This window comes from Prinia subflava, chromosome 29 (assembly GCF_021018805.1).
Source record: "Prinia subflava isolate CZ2003 ecotype Zambia chromosome 29, Cam_Psub_1.2, whole genome shotgun sequence".
Classification (NCBI taxonomy): Eukaryota; Metazoa; Chordata; class Aves; order Passeriformes; family Cisticolidae; genus Prinia; species Prinia subflava.
The window spans coordinates 950,437-966,424 of NC_086275.1; the positions used below are offsets into that span (position 1 = coordinate 950,437).

Below are 15,988 nucleotides of genomic sequence, written 5' to 3' on the forward strand. Positions count from 1 at the left end.
CCGAGCGGGGCAGGGGGGAAGATCCAAAACCCATTTGCATGGAATATCGATGATCCAGGTTACTGAAACCCCCGGATCAGGACGGGGTTCACACGAGGCAGGCGTGTGGGATGACAAAAAAAAAAAGTGAAACCTCTCAGCTGCAAACTCCATCCAGCCTGGGCTGTAATTTAAAACCATCCAGAGCCATCCCAGGTGAGACTCTCTCTATTTTTCCCCCCTCCCGTTGGGTTTTCTCTGCTCGGGATGCTCCGACCCACTAAGCTGAGCTGTAACTAAGCCAGTCCAACCCCCATGCGGCCGTTTCCGTGCCAGTCTAAGTCTGCCTCGGTTTATTTTGGCTCAAGGCCGTTCCCAATCCAACCGCTGGCAGTGCCTGAGCTGTCCCGCTCTCACCCAGCCGGGTTTAGCGGCAGGTCCTCATGACTCAGGAGCTTTAAACCCAGCCTAAACCCCACCACGAGGGTTTGGGGTGCACCCGCAGCCCCGATGAGGCAGGAAACAGCCGCATTCCCGGCGGGGAATCAGTGCCACTCGTGCCAGGGGTGGGGGCAGGTGTGTGTCCCCACTCCCGTGCCACTGTCACCCTCGGGGGGCACACGCCCACCCGGGGCGGTGTGAGCCGAGCGTGGGGCTCGTGGGGATGAGGAGTTTCCCAGCGCAGGGCCAGGAGCAGGAATTCCCCACGGGACCCTCGCCCGTGGGTGAGGAAAAGGCTGAGCAAACCCGCACCCCTCCGCTGGAAACCGGGAGGAGCTGGGCGCTGTTGCTGTTGTTGCCGGACACAATCAAGGGTCGAGGAGGGGCGGTTTAATTTTGGGGGGGTCCCTGCTCTGCCAGCGGGGCCGTAGGGGCCGGACACGCAGCGGGGCCCCGCAGCATCCCCGGCGCTGCGGCCGCGCTCCCACCGTGGGAATGCGGAGACGGGGAAGGACGGGGGGCACTCCCGGGGCACGGCGGTGTCACCGGGACCCCCCTCCTCACCCCCGCGGGTGGCGGCGGTGCTGCCCGGGGGGGCGCGGGCTGTGGATCCCCCTCCGCGCCCCGCGCCCGCCCCGCACCTCGGCAGCGCCGGGGGCGCCGGAACCGGCGGCCAAAGAAGGGAGCGGAGGCGGGGCCGGATCCAGGCCTTGTATGGCGCTTCCCCTCGGCCGCCCGCCCGCCGCCGCCCCGCTCTCCCCCCCCGTTCCCCCCTCCGCCGCCGCCGCCGCCGCCGCCGCGCTCCCCCCGGGCCGCGCCGGGCCACGGGCGGGGCGGGCGGGGGATGCGCTGGAGTGGAGGGGGGCTGCGGTTTGGGGGGCAAAGGGGGAGAGAGGGGGTGCCAAACAAGGAGAGTGCCCTGCAAAGGATGGGGGTGACACGGGTGCAAGGGAGAGGGGGCTCGGTGCAGGACGGGGGGCTCTGTGCAAGGTGGGGGGGCTCTGCAGAGAGTGGGGGGCTCTGCAGAGAGTGGGGGGCTCTGCAGAGAGTGGGGGCTCTGCACAGGATGGGGGGCTCTGCAGGGGATGGGGGGGACTTCTAATGGGAGGGGGGTCCCTCGATGGAGGGGCAGCACTGCAGTGGCTGGGGTTGCAGTGGCTGGGGGGCTGCAGTGAATGAGCGGCCCTGGAGCACACGGGGGTCCCTGGAGTGGATGTGGGGGTCCCTGTAGTGGATGTGGGGGGCCCTGGAGTGGATGTGGGGGCCCTGAAGTGGATGTGGGGGTTCCTGGAGTCAATGGCGACCCCGAAGTTGATGTAACACACGGGCCCCTCCTTCCCCCCGCAGTCACGAACAGCCCAAGCCGGGGCTCGCTGCCCCCCACCCCCGGGAGGGCTCCCCCGCCCCGCGCCCCGCAGCACCCCCCACCCACCCCGCTCCCCGCCCCGAGCCGCTGCCCGCACCGCGCAGCGACCGTGCCCGGGCCCCGCTGCGCCTCCGCAGCCCCCGGGGTGTCCGTGCCCCCCGTGCCCGGTCCCCTCCCGCCGCAGCCCTCCCGTAGCCCGGATTTCACTCCCATGGCAAAGCCGGCCCTGCAGGAATTGGGTAAGTGGAGCTATTGCAACACAGCATTTTTCCATACATTTGCTATATAACTCGGAGGGTTTTAAAGATAGCATCAGTTGGCACACTTAGCACGAAACCACCTAATTACTGACGCCTTGGAAGTGCCAAACTTTTAAAGGGGGGAGGTGAGGTTAAAATCACAGGCGACCAACAAGTGTTACCTGTTTTTTAAAGTATTCCAAGCGCTGTTCTCCAGGGGAGTCGGGACATGGGGAGGGGGCGGCTCGGGGCAGAGCCACCCCCTCTGTCACCACTGCCACCACACCGAGGGGCTGGAGGCTTCTGCAGCCCCTCCACTCTGACCCTCTCCTTCCCACCAAACTCCACTGCCTGGCGCTGTGGCTTTCCCCGCACAGCTCCCGTCCCGTTCCTGCGCCAGCTCGGGCTGCGGGATGGGGTTTGTGGCCGGTCCTGGTCTCCACCGGAGGAAAAGAATCCTCCCGGTAAGAGCCTGGCTCTGAGCAGCCCCGGGGGCGGCCGCAGGGTCAGGCACGGCGGGGGCGGACTGTCCCCGCGCCCCCGCTCCTTCCCGGGGGGAACGATCCGGGCTGGAAGGGCTGGAGCAGCCGCCGCCCGCTCTCCGCAGGGGAACGGCACCGCTCGGCGCGGAGGATGCAGCGCAGAGAGGACAACCCCGGTCCGGTGCACTGTGCCCGGTGCCCGGTGCAGGATGCCTCATACACCGGTGACAAGGGCAGGATGCCCGGTGCCCTGTGCCCTGCGCAGGGTTCCCGGTGCCCACTGCCCGGTGCAGCGTGCCCGGTGCTCGGGGAAGGATGCCCGGTGCCCCTTTTCCGGTGCAGGATGCCCGGTGCTTGGCGCAGCAAGCCCGGTACCCCTTATCCGCTGCGGGTTGCGCAGTCCCGGTGCCCATGGCCCGGTGCAGGATGCCCGGTACCGGGTACCCCTTCCCCGGTGCAGCACGCCTGGTGACCGGCCCCCTTCACCCGGCGTCCGGTGCCCTGTCCCCCCCGCCCGGTGCAGGATACCCCGTTCCCGGGTCCTCCTAAGCCCGGTATCCGGTGCCCGGTCCCCCTGGGCCGGTGCAGGGTCCCCGGTCCCCCTCTCCGGGCCGCCTGTCCCCCGTCCCCGCGCTCGCCGGCCCCGCTTCCTGCTCTCTCCAACGTTCCATTGTGCGGAGCTTCCATTGTGACGTCTCGGCCTCGGCTCGGCTTTGTCTGTCCATATATGGGCAGCTACGTCACGGAGCGCTCCCGCATAAAGGCCCCGCGGAGTCCCCGGCGGAGCAGTCGGGCGGCAGCGAAGGAACCGGCGAGCGGAGCGGGGCCGAGCGCGGGGGGAGCGGGGCCGGGAGCCGGCGAGAGAGACAGAGAGAGCGAGAGAGGAGGGGTTAAATCCTCCCCCCCCACCACCACCCCCCCCAGCTTCTACAACCACATCTGCCAGCCAGATCGCCCCCTCCCCCTCGAGGAAACACCACCAAGGGACCCACGGAGGACCGCGCCCCCCCCGCGCCCCCTCCTCCGCGGCCACCCCCAGCCCCCCCCCCCGCCTCCTCCTCCTCCTCCTCCTCCCCCCCCCCCGCCGCCCCCGCCCCAACTTTTCTTCTTGCATGATTTCCCTCGCACGGATTTGCCACTCGGATGTTGTTTCCTCGGGAGCTGAGCTCGGAGCCACGTTGAACCAGCCTTTTCCTCCAGTGCTATGACAGGCAAACTACTGGAGAAGCTGCCGGGGACCATGAACACTTTGATGAACCAATTGCCTGACAATCTTTACCCAGAGGAGATCCCCAACTCTTTGAATATCTTCTCCAGCACCAGCGACTCGGTGGCTCACTACAACCAGATGGCTGCAGGTAAAGGGGGGGGAAGGAAAATGGGGAAAAGGCAGGAGCGGCGCGGGGGGGGGGGGGAGCCGGTGGGGCGAGGAGGAGGATGCTGTGGGTAGGGTGTCATGGAGCCTCGGAGGGAAGGGAAGAGCTGGGGCTGGGGAGCGTCCCCCCCCGCACCCACCCACCGCTTTCCTCGCCGTGTCTCCGCGCGATCGCTGCAGGGCTCCGCCGAGCGCTGCCGCCGCCGAGCCGCCGCCGCAGGTACGGGGACGGCGGCCGGGCTCCGTGGGGAGGAGGACCCGGGTGGAAAAGCCGGAGAGGCCGAGGGGATAGGCCGGGCACCTCGGTGTCGCGCAGGGGCCGCCCGCCCGCGCCGGGATCCGCGCGGGTGCGGAGGCGCCGCGGACGCGCGTGGCCGTGGCAGCCGCCCCCCCACACCCCGCAGCGGCGGCGGCGGCAGCGTGGGCTCCCCGGGACGCGGCGCCGACTTTCCCGGAGAGCGGGGCTGGGGGAAACGGCGAGGGGGGGGACAGGAGAGAGAGAGGGAGGATCTGGGGGGGCACAGGTGAGCGCCGAGGGCGGCGGGGGCGGGTGCTCCCCGCGTGTTCCCGCTCCCACGCGGAGCCCCGCCAGGCTAAATCCGCCCCCCCCTCCCCATCCCCGTGTTTCTCCTCGCCGGGGCTCGGCGCAGGGAAGGCGGCGAGTTGGTAACGGCGTCGGCGGCCGCAGCCCCGGCTCCGCGGAGTGCCCAGCGCTGCCGGGGCCGGACGGGGAGGAAGCCTACCTGTAGCCGCAGGTACCTCCTTCCCCCGGCGGCGCGGCGGAGGGGTGTCCCCCCCACCCACCCACCCACCCCGGGCAGCTCCTCGCGGGGGCGGCGCGGGCGGCCCCGGATCGTCGGGACCCCCCGGCAGGCAGCGCCGGAGACGCGGGGTGGAAGCAGCGAGGGGAAGGGGGGGAGCGGGGCGAGGGGGAGCCGGTGCATCCCCGCTCCCCGGAGCATCCCCCGGTGCTCCCCCCGGGCCCTCCCGGCTCACCCTGCCCCGCTTCTCTCGCACTTTGCAGATAATGTTATGGACATTGGCTTAGCGAACGAAAAGGCCGGTCAGGAATTGTCCTCCTACTCGGGCACTTTTCAACCCGCCCCGGGCAACAAGACTGTCACCTACCTGGGGAAATTCGCTTTCGACTCGCCCTCCAACTGGTGCCAGGACAACATCATCAGCCTGATGAGCGCCGGCATCCTGGGGGTGCCGCCGTCCTCGGGCGCGCTCACCAGCACGCAGAGCTCGGCGGGCAGCATGGGGCCGCCGCAGGGCGAGGTGGACCAGATGTACCCCGCGCTGCCGCCCTACTCCTCCTGCAGTGACCTCTACCCAGAGCCCGTCTCCTTCCACGACCCCCAGAGCAACCCCGGCCTCACCTACTCCCCCCAGGATTACCAGGCGGCCAAGCCCGCCTTGGACAGCAACCTCTTCCCCATGATCCCAGACTATAACCTCTACCACCACCCCAACGACATGGGCACCATCACGGAGCACAAACCCTTCCAGAGCTTGGACCCCATCCGCGTCAACCCGCCCCCCATCACCCCGCTGGAGACCATCAAGGCCTTCAAGGACAAGCAGATCCACCCGGGTTTCGGGGGGCTGCCGCAGCCGCCCCTCACCCTCAAGCCCATCCGACCCCGCAAGTACCCCAACCGGCCCAGCAAGACGCCGCTCCACGAGCGGCCCCACGCCTGCCCGGCCGAGGGCTGCGACCGCCGCTTCTCCCGCTCCGACGAGCTCACCCGCCACCTCCGCATCCACACGGGCCACAAGCCCTTCCAGTGCCGCATCTGCATGCGGAGCTTCAGCCGCAGCGACCACCTCACCACCCACATCCGCACCCACACCGGCGAGAAGCCCTTCGCCTGCGAGTTCTGCGGCCGCAAGTTCGCCCGCTCCGACGAGCGCAAGCGGCACGCCAAGATCCACCTCAAGCAGAAGGAGAAGAAGGCCGAGAAGGGCTCGGGCGGGCAGCCCCCCGCCGCGCCCCCCGCCGCCACCGCCACCACCTCGCCCCCCGTGGCCCTCGCCCCCGCCGTCACCACGTGCGCTTGAGGGATTGTGGGGGGCGGCGCGGTGGCACCCCTTCTCCTCCCCTTGGCCTCGGCACCGCTCCGGGGGGAACCCCGGGGTGCTCAGGATACCGGGGTTGTGCTGCGACGGGTCCGCTCTGCCCGCACCCGGACTGACCGGGTCCAGGCTGCCCGCACCTGGATCCTGCCCGCACTTGGATCGACGGGACCCGCACTGCCCGCACCCGGATTGCCCGGACTCGCGCTGGGATTGCCCGCACCGCCCGGATCCCGGCTGCTCCCGCACCTTCCACATCCCGGCTGCTTCCACCACCCGCACCGCCCGGGGCCGGGCCGCCCGCACCGCCCGGATCCCGCCCGCCCGCTCCTGCAACCCGCGGATCCCGGCTGCTTCCACCCGCACTGCCCGGGGCCGGGCCGCCCGCACCCTCCGTGCACGGCTCTCCCGGATCCCTGCTCCCGCACCCTGTTCCCGGATCCCTGCTCCTGCACCCGGATTACTCGCACCGCCCGGATCCCGTCTGGATTGCCCCATCCCGGCTCTCCCGGCTCCGACTCTCCCGCACCCCGCGGCCCTCCCCCGGCCCCTCCCGGCCCCATCCCGGCCCGGCTCCGGGCTGCCCGGGCGGCGGATCCCGGGAATGATCCCGGCTCTCCTGGATCCCGGGAATGTTCCCGGCTCTCCTGAATCCCAGGGCTCGCTCCGACCCGCCCGCCCTGCCGGGGCTGGGGGCTCCAGGATCGGCCTCCCCCAGCCCGGCCCCGTCCTGCCCGGCTCCCCCGGGGCTGGGCGCTCCAGGATCCGTGAGGGGACGGACGGACGGACGGATGGATGGATGGATGGATAGATGGACGGACGGACGGAAGGATGAATGATGGATGGATGGACAGATGGATGGATGGATGCATGGATGGACGGACGGACGGATGGATGGATGAATGGATGGATGGATGGATGGATGGATGGATAGACGGATGGATGGATGGATGGATGGATGGATGGATGGATGGATGGACAGACGGATGGAGCTGATCTGGCTCCTCTCCTCGCAGGGCCTGGAGCCCCCGTTGCCCCCCCGGCCCCGTGTCCCCCCCGTGTCCCCCCCGTGTCCCCAAGCACCGGCTCCCCGTGTTGGAGGTAAGAGGGCTCAGCCCCCCAAGCCGGGCTGGCGGGGCGGGGGGCGGCTCTGCGGGACCCCCAACTCCAGGGGAGGAGTCCCGGCAGCAGCTTTTGGGTTTGTTTTCTTATTTTTGTTTTCTTTTCCTTTTTTATTATTTTTTTTGTTCGTTTGTTTTCAGCAGAAGGGAAATTCTTTACAGAAATACAGGGAAAAAAAAAAAGCACCCCAGTATTTTGCTGAATACTTTTTATAATGTGAGATATTTTTATTTTATTTTATTTGGTCACTTTAAAACAACCACCCAACTATGGAGGAGAAAAATCAATTAGTCCTCTATTTTATTATTTTATTATTTTTTTTCTTTCTCCTTCTGGTATGTGCATGTCATTGCATGACTGCTCTGATTTTTTTCTTCTTTTGTTTTAATAAAACTGTGCTCAGACATTTAAGCTAAACTAAGCAAAAATAATAATGAGTTAAAAAGAAAAAAAAATCTTTGTTGCCAAAAGGTCGTGCTATCCAGGTTTGATGTCTGCATGTGAAAAAAAAAACCACAAAAAAACACATTAAAAACGTACAAAAATAAAGAGAAGAGGAAGAATGCAGTCTAATTTATGTGAACTGAAAGGAACAAAAAAAAAAAAAAAAAAAAAAGAAAAAACCACAATCAGGTTTAACCACACAAACCTAAGGGAATGATATTTTTTGAAAGACTTTTGTATAAAGTTGAGTACTTAGAGAAAAAAAAATCATACCAGATGTAATATATTTTGTGGATGTTTTTATTTCTTGGATTTATAGTACCTTATACTAAGGTTAAAAAAAAATTATGCTTGATATTGTGAAAAGGTGATAATTTTCACACACATTTCATTTGCTCATTTGTCATGTTGTAATGCAAATATGATAGTTAATGCATACAGCATTTTTAAGGGAAAAAATCAGAAATATTGAACTGATGTATTGTTGTACCATTTGCACTGTGAGCAAATGCTAATGCAGTAAATATATTGTGTTTGCTGACAATCAAAATCTGTAGTAAATATCTTTATTTGCTTAAAAATGATCTATATTGGTTTGGAAAGTAAAAAAAAAAAGAGGTTTTAATGTGTAAGGGGAGTGTAAAAAGCGTTGAAATGTGCAGGGAAGTGGGTGCTGCGTCTCTTTACGGGCGACTTTGAAACCTGTCTGTACTGAAATTTTTTTTTCCTAGTGCTGTATTTCCTTAAATATTATTTTTTGATACGATTTCTTTATTTTTATATTTTTATTTTTTTAATAACCCGCTTTTTTTTCTCAGTCCCCCTTGCTCTCCTTCAGTTCTACCCACAGGACGGCACAGCAAGACCCAGCTGGGTGACCCCGAAGGCGACCGGCTCCGTCCTCGCGTCCCCTCTTTCCCGGGAATGGGGACACCCAACCGGGAATGGGGGAACCCAACCGGGAATGGGGGAACCCAACTTGGGAATGGGGGCACCCAACCGGGAATGGGGGCACCCAACCGGGAACGGGGGCACCCAACCGGGAATGGGGGCACCCAACCGGGAATGGGGGCACCCAACCGGGAATGGGAGCACCCAACCGGGAATGGGGGAACCCAACCGGGAATGGGGCACCCAACTGGGAATGGGAGCACCCAACCGGGAATGGGGGAACCCAACCGGGAATGGGGCACCCAACTGGGAATGGGAGCACCCAACCAGGAATGGGGGCACCCAACCGGGAATGGGGGAACCCAACCGGGAATGGGGGAACCCAACCGGGAATGGGGGCACCCAACTGGGAACAGGGGCACCCAACGGGGACGAGGGGCACCCACCCTCTCCCCAAAACCCCGCCGCATCCTTGCTTTGCCCTTGACCCCCCATCCCGTTTTTCCCTGCGCCGCTGCCTTGACCCCGTCACCATTTTGCCGGCGGCTTCCGCCGGGATAACTCTGGGCCGCCAAAGAGGATCGCGGTAATGCCGGTAATGCCCGCGCGCCCTTCGCCCGCCAAATCGCTCCCTGGGGCCCAGCGCCCGCGGGGGATTTTTTAATTTATTTTTTCCCCCAGCCTGGATCGCTCAGGATAAAAATAACCCCGCTGGGTTCCAGCGCGGGCGCGGGCACGAGGAACGAGTGGGAGAAGGAGCTTTGGATGTTTGCAGTGGTGGCGTGCGGAGCTTGGATCCTCCCCCAGGGATGGAGGCCGGAGGCTCCCGGGCTGGGATTGTGCTGGAGGATCCCGGGCCGGGCTCTGGGGGTCCCTTGGCGTGTGCTTGTCTGGCTCTGCCGCGGTGGAGCGCGACCGGTTGGGTGTCCCAGGAGTGTCCTGTCTCCCGAGGCCTTGGTGGCAGTGCCGGCGGTGGCACCGCGGCCTTTCCCGGCGTTCCCGGGGTGTGAAAGCGTCGGTGGTGTTGTCACTTTTCCTGCTTTTTGATTTGGATCCGCAGCCGGGCCTGGAGAAGCTGCTCCGGCCTTTCCGGGGCAGCTCTGCCCGTTCCAGGGGGTTTGTTGAGCTGCCTGGTTTGGAAAGGTTTTAATTTAGGGTAAATTCACGGTGGTTCAGGGCACGGCTGGGTGTTGGCACCTCGCGGTGTTGAGGACTCGGCTGTGGAGCCGCGCCGGGCGGGCCCCGCGGTCTCACGGTGATTCCTGGTGGTTCAGTGTTTGGTGGCTGTGCCAGGCTGGATCGGGATGAGCCGGGATCGTCCTCCCCTCGCGTTCCGGAGCTCCTGCAGCCGGAGGGGCTGCGGGATGGTTTGGGAGCCATCGGTGCCCGCGGTGTCCCCGTGCGTGGCTCGGGTGGGCAGGGACCGGAGTGGCCGCACTCAGGGAGAGCCACCACGGCCCCCAGCATCACCCAAGGGTGCTGTGGCGGTGCCGGAGGTGCTGGAGGTGCCCGTCTGCACTGGTGGAAAGCGCTGGAGATCCCGGGAAGGGGCACAGCAGAGGAGCTGCCCCAGTGAGGAGCCACCCAAGGCTGCACCAACACTTTGGGCTCCTTCTGCAGGCGAGGAGGAGGAGGAGGAGGAGGAGGGAAGGAGCTCACCAGGCCCTGGGGACCCGCTCTGCCAGCCAGGCCTGGGCATCCCGCTGGGCAGCACCCCCCTGGAAGGTGAGGAGCACCCTTGGGTGACGAAGCACGGGGAGTGCGTGCAGCACCTCGCACGAAAAAATGTTGGTTGCTACGGAAACACGGCACTTTCCATGCCCGTTCTGAGCTCTCTGCGTTCTGGGGAGGAGGGAAGGGCTCCCAGTCACGTACCAGCTCCACAGAACTTGCTGCCTCTCCCTCCTCGACGGGAGCGCCGCGGTCCCGAGGAGGTCACCGACACCTCGCTCCTCCCTGCTGAGGGTCTCCGGGGCTTTGCAGGACGTGGTTGGATCCAGGAGCTCTCCACGGGATGGGATTTGCTGCTCAGGAGGAGCCCCAAGAGCTGAGACCCCATCCCTGGGGTCAGGAGCCATGGCCAGAAACTCCTGGTTTGCAGCTGGAGTACAGACGTTGGCGGGATCCTTCCCTGATCTTCTCACCTCCGGCTCAGCTTCTGCCCCTGCCTGGCAGGAGGCCTCGTCCACGGGAGGCCTGGATGGTTCTGGATCTCCTGACCCTCATCTCCCACCCGTGGGACCGTGTGGATTCAGCCCCACCCCTGGATGGGTGTTCTGGAGGAAGGCACCAGACTCATCCTCCCGGCACGTGGTCAGAACAGGGGGACAAACGGCAGAGCCTCCACGGAATTCGCTCCCCGAGTCCTGGGGCCACCAGGATGACAGCTCCAGGCTCGTCCCAGCTCTGTCCTGTCCCATCCCCTGCGCCCCGAGGTGACAGTGAGGGGCACCACAGTGGGGACAGGGCCGAGAGCAGCAGCCTGGCCCAGCTGGCAGCAGGAACTGCCAAACCCTCCTGGCACCAGCCCTCCTCTTCCTCCTCACCCTGCCCACCCCTGGATGGGCATGTGGGGCATCCTCCCCTCGGGGTTTGCTCTGACCCCCACCAGCACCCCCAAAATCGATCCCTTTCCCTCAGGCCACCTTGCAACCCCCCCTCTTCACCATCCCGGCTTCTCCTCACCACCGTGGCACAAAAGGGGACACCTGGTGGGGGCTGCCACCCTCCCCACTGGTCACCCCCCCTGGATCTGCCCCCCCTGCTCCTTTTGGGCTAATCCCTGTCCTCACCGGTGTCGGTAACACCTTCCCAGTTTAGCATCATCCTCCCTGGCTGTAATTACCGCGCTGTTTACCTCCACCTGCTAATTGATAAAGCCACCCCTGGCGCCCGGCCCGGCCCCCGCCCCGTGCGCTGGCATGTGGCCGGTGTCACCAGCCCGGTGGCACCGAGCCCGTCCCCACCCCCGGGGTGTCACCCTGGGGGGCCAAGGGCACCCAGATCTTGGGGGGCTCTGCTGCATGCCGGGGTCACGGGGGGTGGTGGCTGAGGGGTCAGTGCTGAGGTCACGGCGGGGTTTTGGTCACCAAAAGGATTCTGCTGCCCCTCCCGCCCTGTCCAGCCGGCTCAAGATGGATTTGGGGGGTTTCTCCCCAAAATTGGGGGTTCCTGCTGTTCCAGAGGTGACACACATCGCTTGGATTTCCTGGACTGGGGCAGTCCTGCTCCTCCCCCTGCTCCCGCCCACCCCAGGGTGTCCCTGGGCACCCCCTGCCCACCCGGATGCTCCTGGGAATCCCTCCCCTGTGCCCTCACCCGTCCCAGGGAATAACCCTGGGCACCCCCTCCCTGTGCCACTGCCCGCTCCAGGGTGCTCTGGACACTCCATGGCCCTCACCCACTTTTGGGATGTTCTGGGCACTCCCTCCCTGTGCCCTTGCCCACCCAGGGGTGATCCAGGCAATTCCTGCTCCTCGCCCACCCAAGGGTGATCCAGGCAATTCCTTCTCCTTGCCCACCCCGGGGTGATCCAGGCAATTCCTGCTCCTCGCCCTTTCCAGGGGTGATCCAGGCAATTCCTTCTCCTTGCCCACCCCGGGGTGATCCAGGCAATTCCTGCTCCTCGCCCTTTCCAGGGGTGATCCAGGCAATTCCTGCTCCTCGCCCTTTCCAGGGGTGATCCAGGCAATTCCTGCTCCTCGCCCTTTCCAGGGGTGATCCAGGCAATTCCTGCTCCTCGCCCTTTCCAGGGGTGATCCAGGCAATTCCTTCTCCTCACCCACCTCGGGGTGATCCAGGCAATTCCTGCTCCTTGCCCACATTGGGGTGATCCAGGCAATTCCTGCTCCTCGCCCACCCCGGGGACGCTCCACAGCTCCCCGTGGTTTACCTCCGCCCCTCCCGCCCCATTTGCAGCCTTTGCACCCAAACCGGGCCAATTTCAGGGGCTTCTCCCGCGCGCCTCGCCCGTGACGTCACGCTCCCTGCCGCGTGACGTCACGCCCCCCTCGCGCGTGGCGTCACCGCGGCGCGCGGCCCAGGAGGGGCGGGCTCGGAGGTCCCGGAAGGGGCGGGGCCAAAAAAGCGGCGGCACTTCCGGGAGCGGCGCGGGGCGGAGGGGGAACATGAGCTGGTGAGTGAGGGGGGACCGGGGGAACGGGGAATGGGGGCCCGGGGAACGGGGGCACCGGGAACGGGGGCACCGGGAACGGGGCAGGCCCGGGGAACGGGGGCACCGGGAACGGGGGCACCGGGAGCGGGGCAGGCCCGGGGAACGGGGGCAGCAAGAGCGGGGATCGCCTGGGGAACAGGAGCAGCAGGAGCAGGGCAGGCCGGGGGAACGGGAGCACCGTCAGAAGGACAGGCCCGAGGGAACGGGAGCGCCGGCACCGGGACAGGGTGGAGGAACCCGGACCAGCGGCACCGGCAGCGGAGGAAGGCGGAGGAACCGGAACCGCTGGCCCTGGCCCGCCCGGTCCCGGCCCCTCACCCGGGCACTGCGGTTGAGGAGGAGCCGGGGATGGGCCCGGAGCGGGCCCCGGTGCTGAGCGGCCTTGGCCCGGTGAGAGCCGCGGTGGAGGCCTCGGAGCGGAGCCGGTGTTGCCGGGGCTTGTCCCGGGGCAGGCCCTAGGTGAGGCCCCAATGCGGTTCACAGAGCTGGCCTGGCTTGGCTCTGTGCTGGCCCTGGTGGGGTTCACAGTGCTGGCCTGGCTTGTCCTGGTGCTGGCCCCGGTGGGGTTCACAGTGCTGGCCTGGCTTGTCCCGGTACTGGCCCTGGTGGGGCTCACAGTGCTGGCCTGGCGTGTCCCGGTGCTGGCCCCGGTGGGGTTCACAGAGCTGGCCTGGCTTGTCCCAGTGCTGGCCCCGGTGGGGTTCACAGAGCTGGCCTGGTTTGGCCCGGTGCTGGCCCCGGTGGGGTTCACAGAGCTGGCCTGGCTTGTCCCGGTGCTGGCCCCGGTGGGGTTCACAGAGCTGGCCTGGCGTGTCCCGGTGCTGGCCCCGGTGGGGTTCACAGAGCTGGCCTGGTTTGGCCCGGTACTGGCCCTGGTGGGGCTCACAGAGCTGGCCTGGCGTGTCCCGGTGCTGGCCCCGGTGGGGTTCACAGAGCTGGCCTGGCTTGTCCCGGTGCTGGCCCCGGTGGGGTTCACAGTGCTGGCCTGGCTTGTCCCGGTGCTGGCCCTGATGGGGCTCACAGAGCTGGCCTGGCTTGTCCCGGTGCTGGCCCTGATGGGGCTCACAGAGCTGGCCTGGTTTGGCCCGGTGCTGGCCCCGGTGGGGTCCCGGGGGTGGCCTCAGTGCTGGGCCTGGAGCAGACCCTGGTGCTGGCAGGGCCTGTCCTGGTGGAGACCCTGGAGCTGCTCCTGGCGGGGTCCCCAGGGCTGTCCTAATCCTGGCCCAGTTTGTCCCACTTGTGGCCGGGTTTGTCCCAGTCCTGGCCAGGTTGGTCCCAGTCCTTGCCGGGTTTGTCCCAGTCCTGGACAGGTTTGTCCCAGTGCTGGCCAGGTTTGTCCCAGCCTTGGGCAGGTTTGTCCCAGCCCTGGCCGGGTTTGTCCCAGCCCTGGCCGGGTTTGTCCCAGTCCTGGACAGGTTTGTCCCAGTCCTTGCCAGGTTTGTCCCAGCCCTGGCCAGGTTTGTCCCTGCTGTCCCTGTGGTCACCCACACAGGTGTGCAGCCCTCCCACCCTCACCTGTGCCCCCCCAGCACCCCTGACCCCTCCCCACCCTCCCCCTCCTCCGTGCCCAGGCGCTGCTGCAGGTCCAGGGAGGGTCCCCAAATGCCCCCACTGGCTCTGAAATGCTGTGAAATCCCCTCCAGCTTCGTGAGAGGAAAGCTTTTTTCATTTAAAAAGAGGAAAGAAGAATTCCCGCGTGTTTGAATCAAACTGCTGAGGGCTCAGTTTGGACGCACGGCTTCCTTTGGTGCTTATTTAATTGAATTGTATTATAAATAATTAATATTAGAAATTAATCAGGACTGATGTGTGTGATTTCTCATCCTGGGTGGTCCTGGAGATCCAGCGCTGTTCTGAGAGACAGAGGAGGGGATGGATCAGGACTGAAAGGGCTTTTCCTTGCCTTGTTGAGTTCCACAGCGACAACAGAAAATGTTTTTGGGTTGGGAGCTGTGGAAGTTGTGGTTTGGAAATGTACTGCAGGAACGTAACGAGGCACACACAGGTGCTGATTAAAATTGGGCATTTGGTTTAAAAATACACATTTATCCACTGGCATCACTGTGGGTTTGCTTTGCTCAGAGCAGCAACAATTGCAGACGGCATTGGCCACGAGGACTTGGGGCCAGCTTATCCCAGGGAGTCTGAGGGAAGGGACTCTGGAAGGGCCCTCAGGTCCAGGAGGAGCTGCAGGAATAAGGAATTAATAATCCCTTTGTGTGTTGGGTGCAGAATAATTCGGGTGCAGGGTGTCCACACCTCCACTTGCGCTTCCCGGTGTCCGGGGGCTGTCACTTGTCACCACAACACGCGTGGCTTTCTCTGAGAGACCTTTCTCTGGGAGATTGGGGGTTTCTGGCCTGGAATCCGAGGTTGTTCCCCGGCCAGCGAGGGGAACTGGGGACTCCAGGGAGTTCTGAGTCTCCTCTTTCTTCTGCGTCCGCGCTGACGCACGAGGGGCTGAGGGCACAATCGCCCTCAGTGCAGCCCGGGCCCTGTCCCCTCCCTGGGGTCCCTCCCTGGGGTCCCTCCCGGGATGAATCGCGGCATTCACGGGGTCTGGGTGACGTCCACGGTGGCGCTGGCACACGCCGGGGTCGTGCCCCGCTGCTGAAATGTCCCTGCGAGGCACGTCCGGCCTGGGAGAGCTCTGTCCCAGCTCTGTCCCAGCTTTGTCCCAGCTTTGTCCCAGCTCTGTCCCAGCTTTGTCCCAGCTTTGTCCCAGCTTTGTCCCAGCTCTGTCCCAGCTTTGTCCCAGCTCTGTCCCAGCTCTGTCCCAGCTCTGTCCCAGCTTTGTCCCAGCTCTGTCCCAGCTCTGTCCCAGCTCTGTCCCAGCTTTGTCCCAGCTTTGTCCCAGCTTTGTCCCAGCTTTGTCCCAGCTTTGTCCCAGCTTTGTCCCAGCTTTGTCCCAGCTGCTGTGGGAGGCAGGGCCTGGCTCAGCCCCGTGTGCGTCTCTCTGGGTTTGGTCACTCTTGGCTCGATCCCTCTGTGTCCAGGGCTGGGCTGCTGCGGGTGAGGAAGAGGATGGAGCTCTTCCTCAGCTTTGTCTTCCAGCAGAGCTGGGAGTGGCACAGGCTGCTGCCTTTGGCCTCCTGGGCACTCACAGCCTGAATTTTGTTTTGTGAGGGAAATCCCCTGAGGTTTAAGGGCTGTTGGCAGGTGGATGCATTGTTGAGTTGTGTGGGGTTAATCCTGGGCCATCCCTCGCTCCTGGTGGGCTCCCTGTGCTGCATGAGGGCCGGGAATGCTCCGGGAGCACGGGGAATGACCCAGGAGCACGGGGAATGCTCCCAGGAGCACAGGGAATGCTCCCAGGAGCACAGGGAATGCTCCCAGGAGCACGGGGAATGCTCCCAGGAGCACAGGGAATGCTCCCAGGAGCACGGGGAATGCTCC

At 64.4% G+C, this 15,988-nt stretch overlaps 2 protein-coding genes across 4 annotated transcripts in view; both read left to right on the top strand.

Moving 5' to 3' along the window:
* Nucleotides 1–3,594: 3,594 nt before the first annotated feature.
* EGR3 (early growth response 3) lies at nt 3,595–6,870 on the top strand. 2 transcript variants are annotated; one of them, XM_063420009.1, is made up of 2 exons: nt 3,595–3,865; nt 4,907–6,870. In XM_063420009.1, exons 1-2 carry the CDS (start codon nt 3,712–3,714, stop codon nt 5,944–5,946), a joined length of 1,194 nt encoding a protein of 397 aa, XP_063276079.1. In that variant the 5' UTR covers nt 3,595–3,711; the 3' UTR covers nt 5,947–6,870. The 2 variants fall into 2 exon arrangements, with proteins under 2 accessions (XP_063276079.1, XP_063276080.1); XM_063420010.1 differs by lacking the exon at nt 3,595–3,865 and adding an exon at nt 4,526–4,637 and having other exon boundaries at nt 4,907–6,869.
* A 5,614-nt stretch (nt 6,871–12,484) lies between these two features.
* Nucleotides 12,485–15,988, top strand: part of BIN3 (bridging integrator 3) — a 40,843-nt gene continuing 37,339 nt past the window's right edge. Inside the window, exon 1 of one of the 2 annotated variants that reach the window (XM_063420025.1) lies at nt 12,485–12,553. In XM_063420025.1, the coding sequence (XP_063276095.1) occupies nt 12,546–12,553 (8 nt within the window). In that variant the 5' untranslated portion in view covers nt 12,485–12,545. The remainder of the gene's footprint in view (nt 12,554–15,988) is intronic. The other variant, XM_063420026.1, reaches the window with a different exon arrangement.

Excerpts from the sequence above, each read along its gene's own strand:
- EGR3 (XM_063420009.1), top strand. The coding sequence starts at position 3,712 with ATGACAGGCAAACTACTGGAGAAGCTGCCGGGGACCATGAACACTTTG. Across the intron at positions 3,866-4,906 it reads CTACAACCAGATGGCTGCAG|ATAATGTTATGGACATTGGC; the intron begins GTAAAGGGGGGG and ends CGCACTTTGCAG.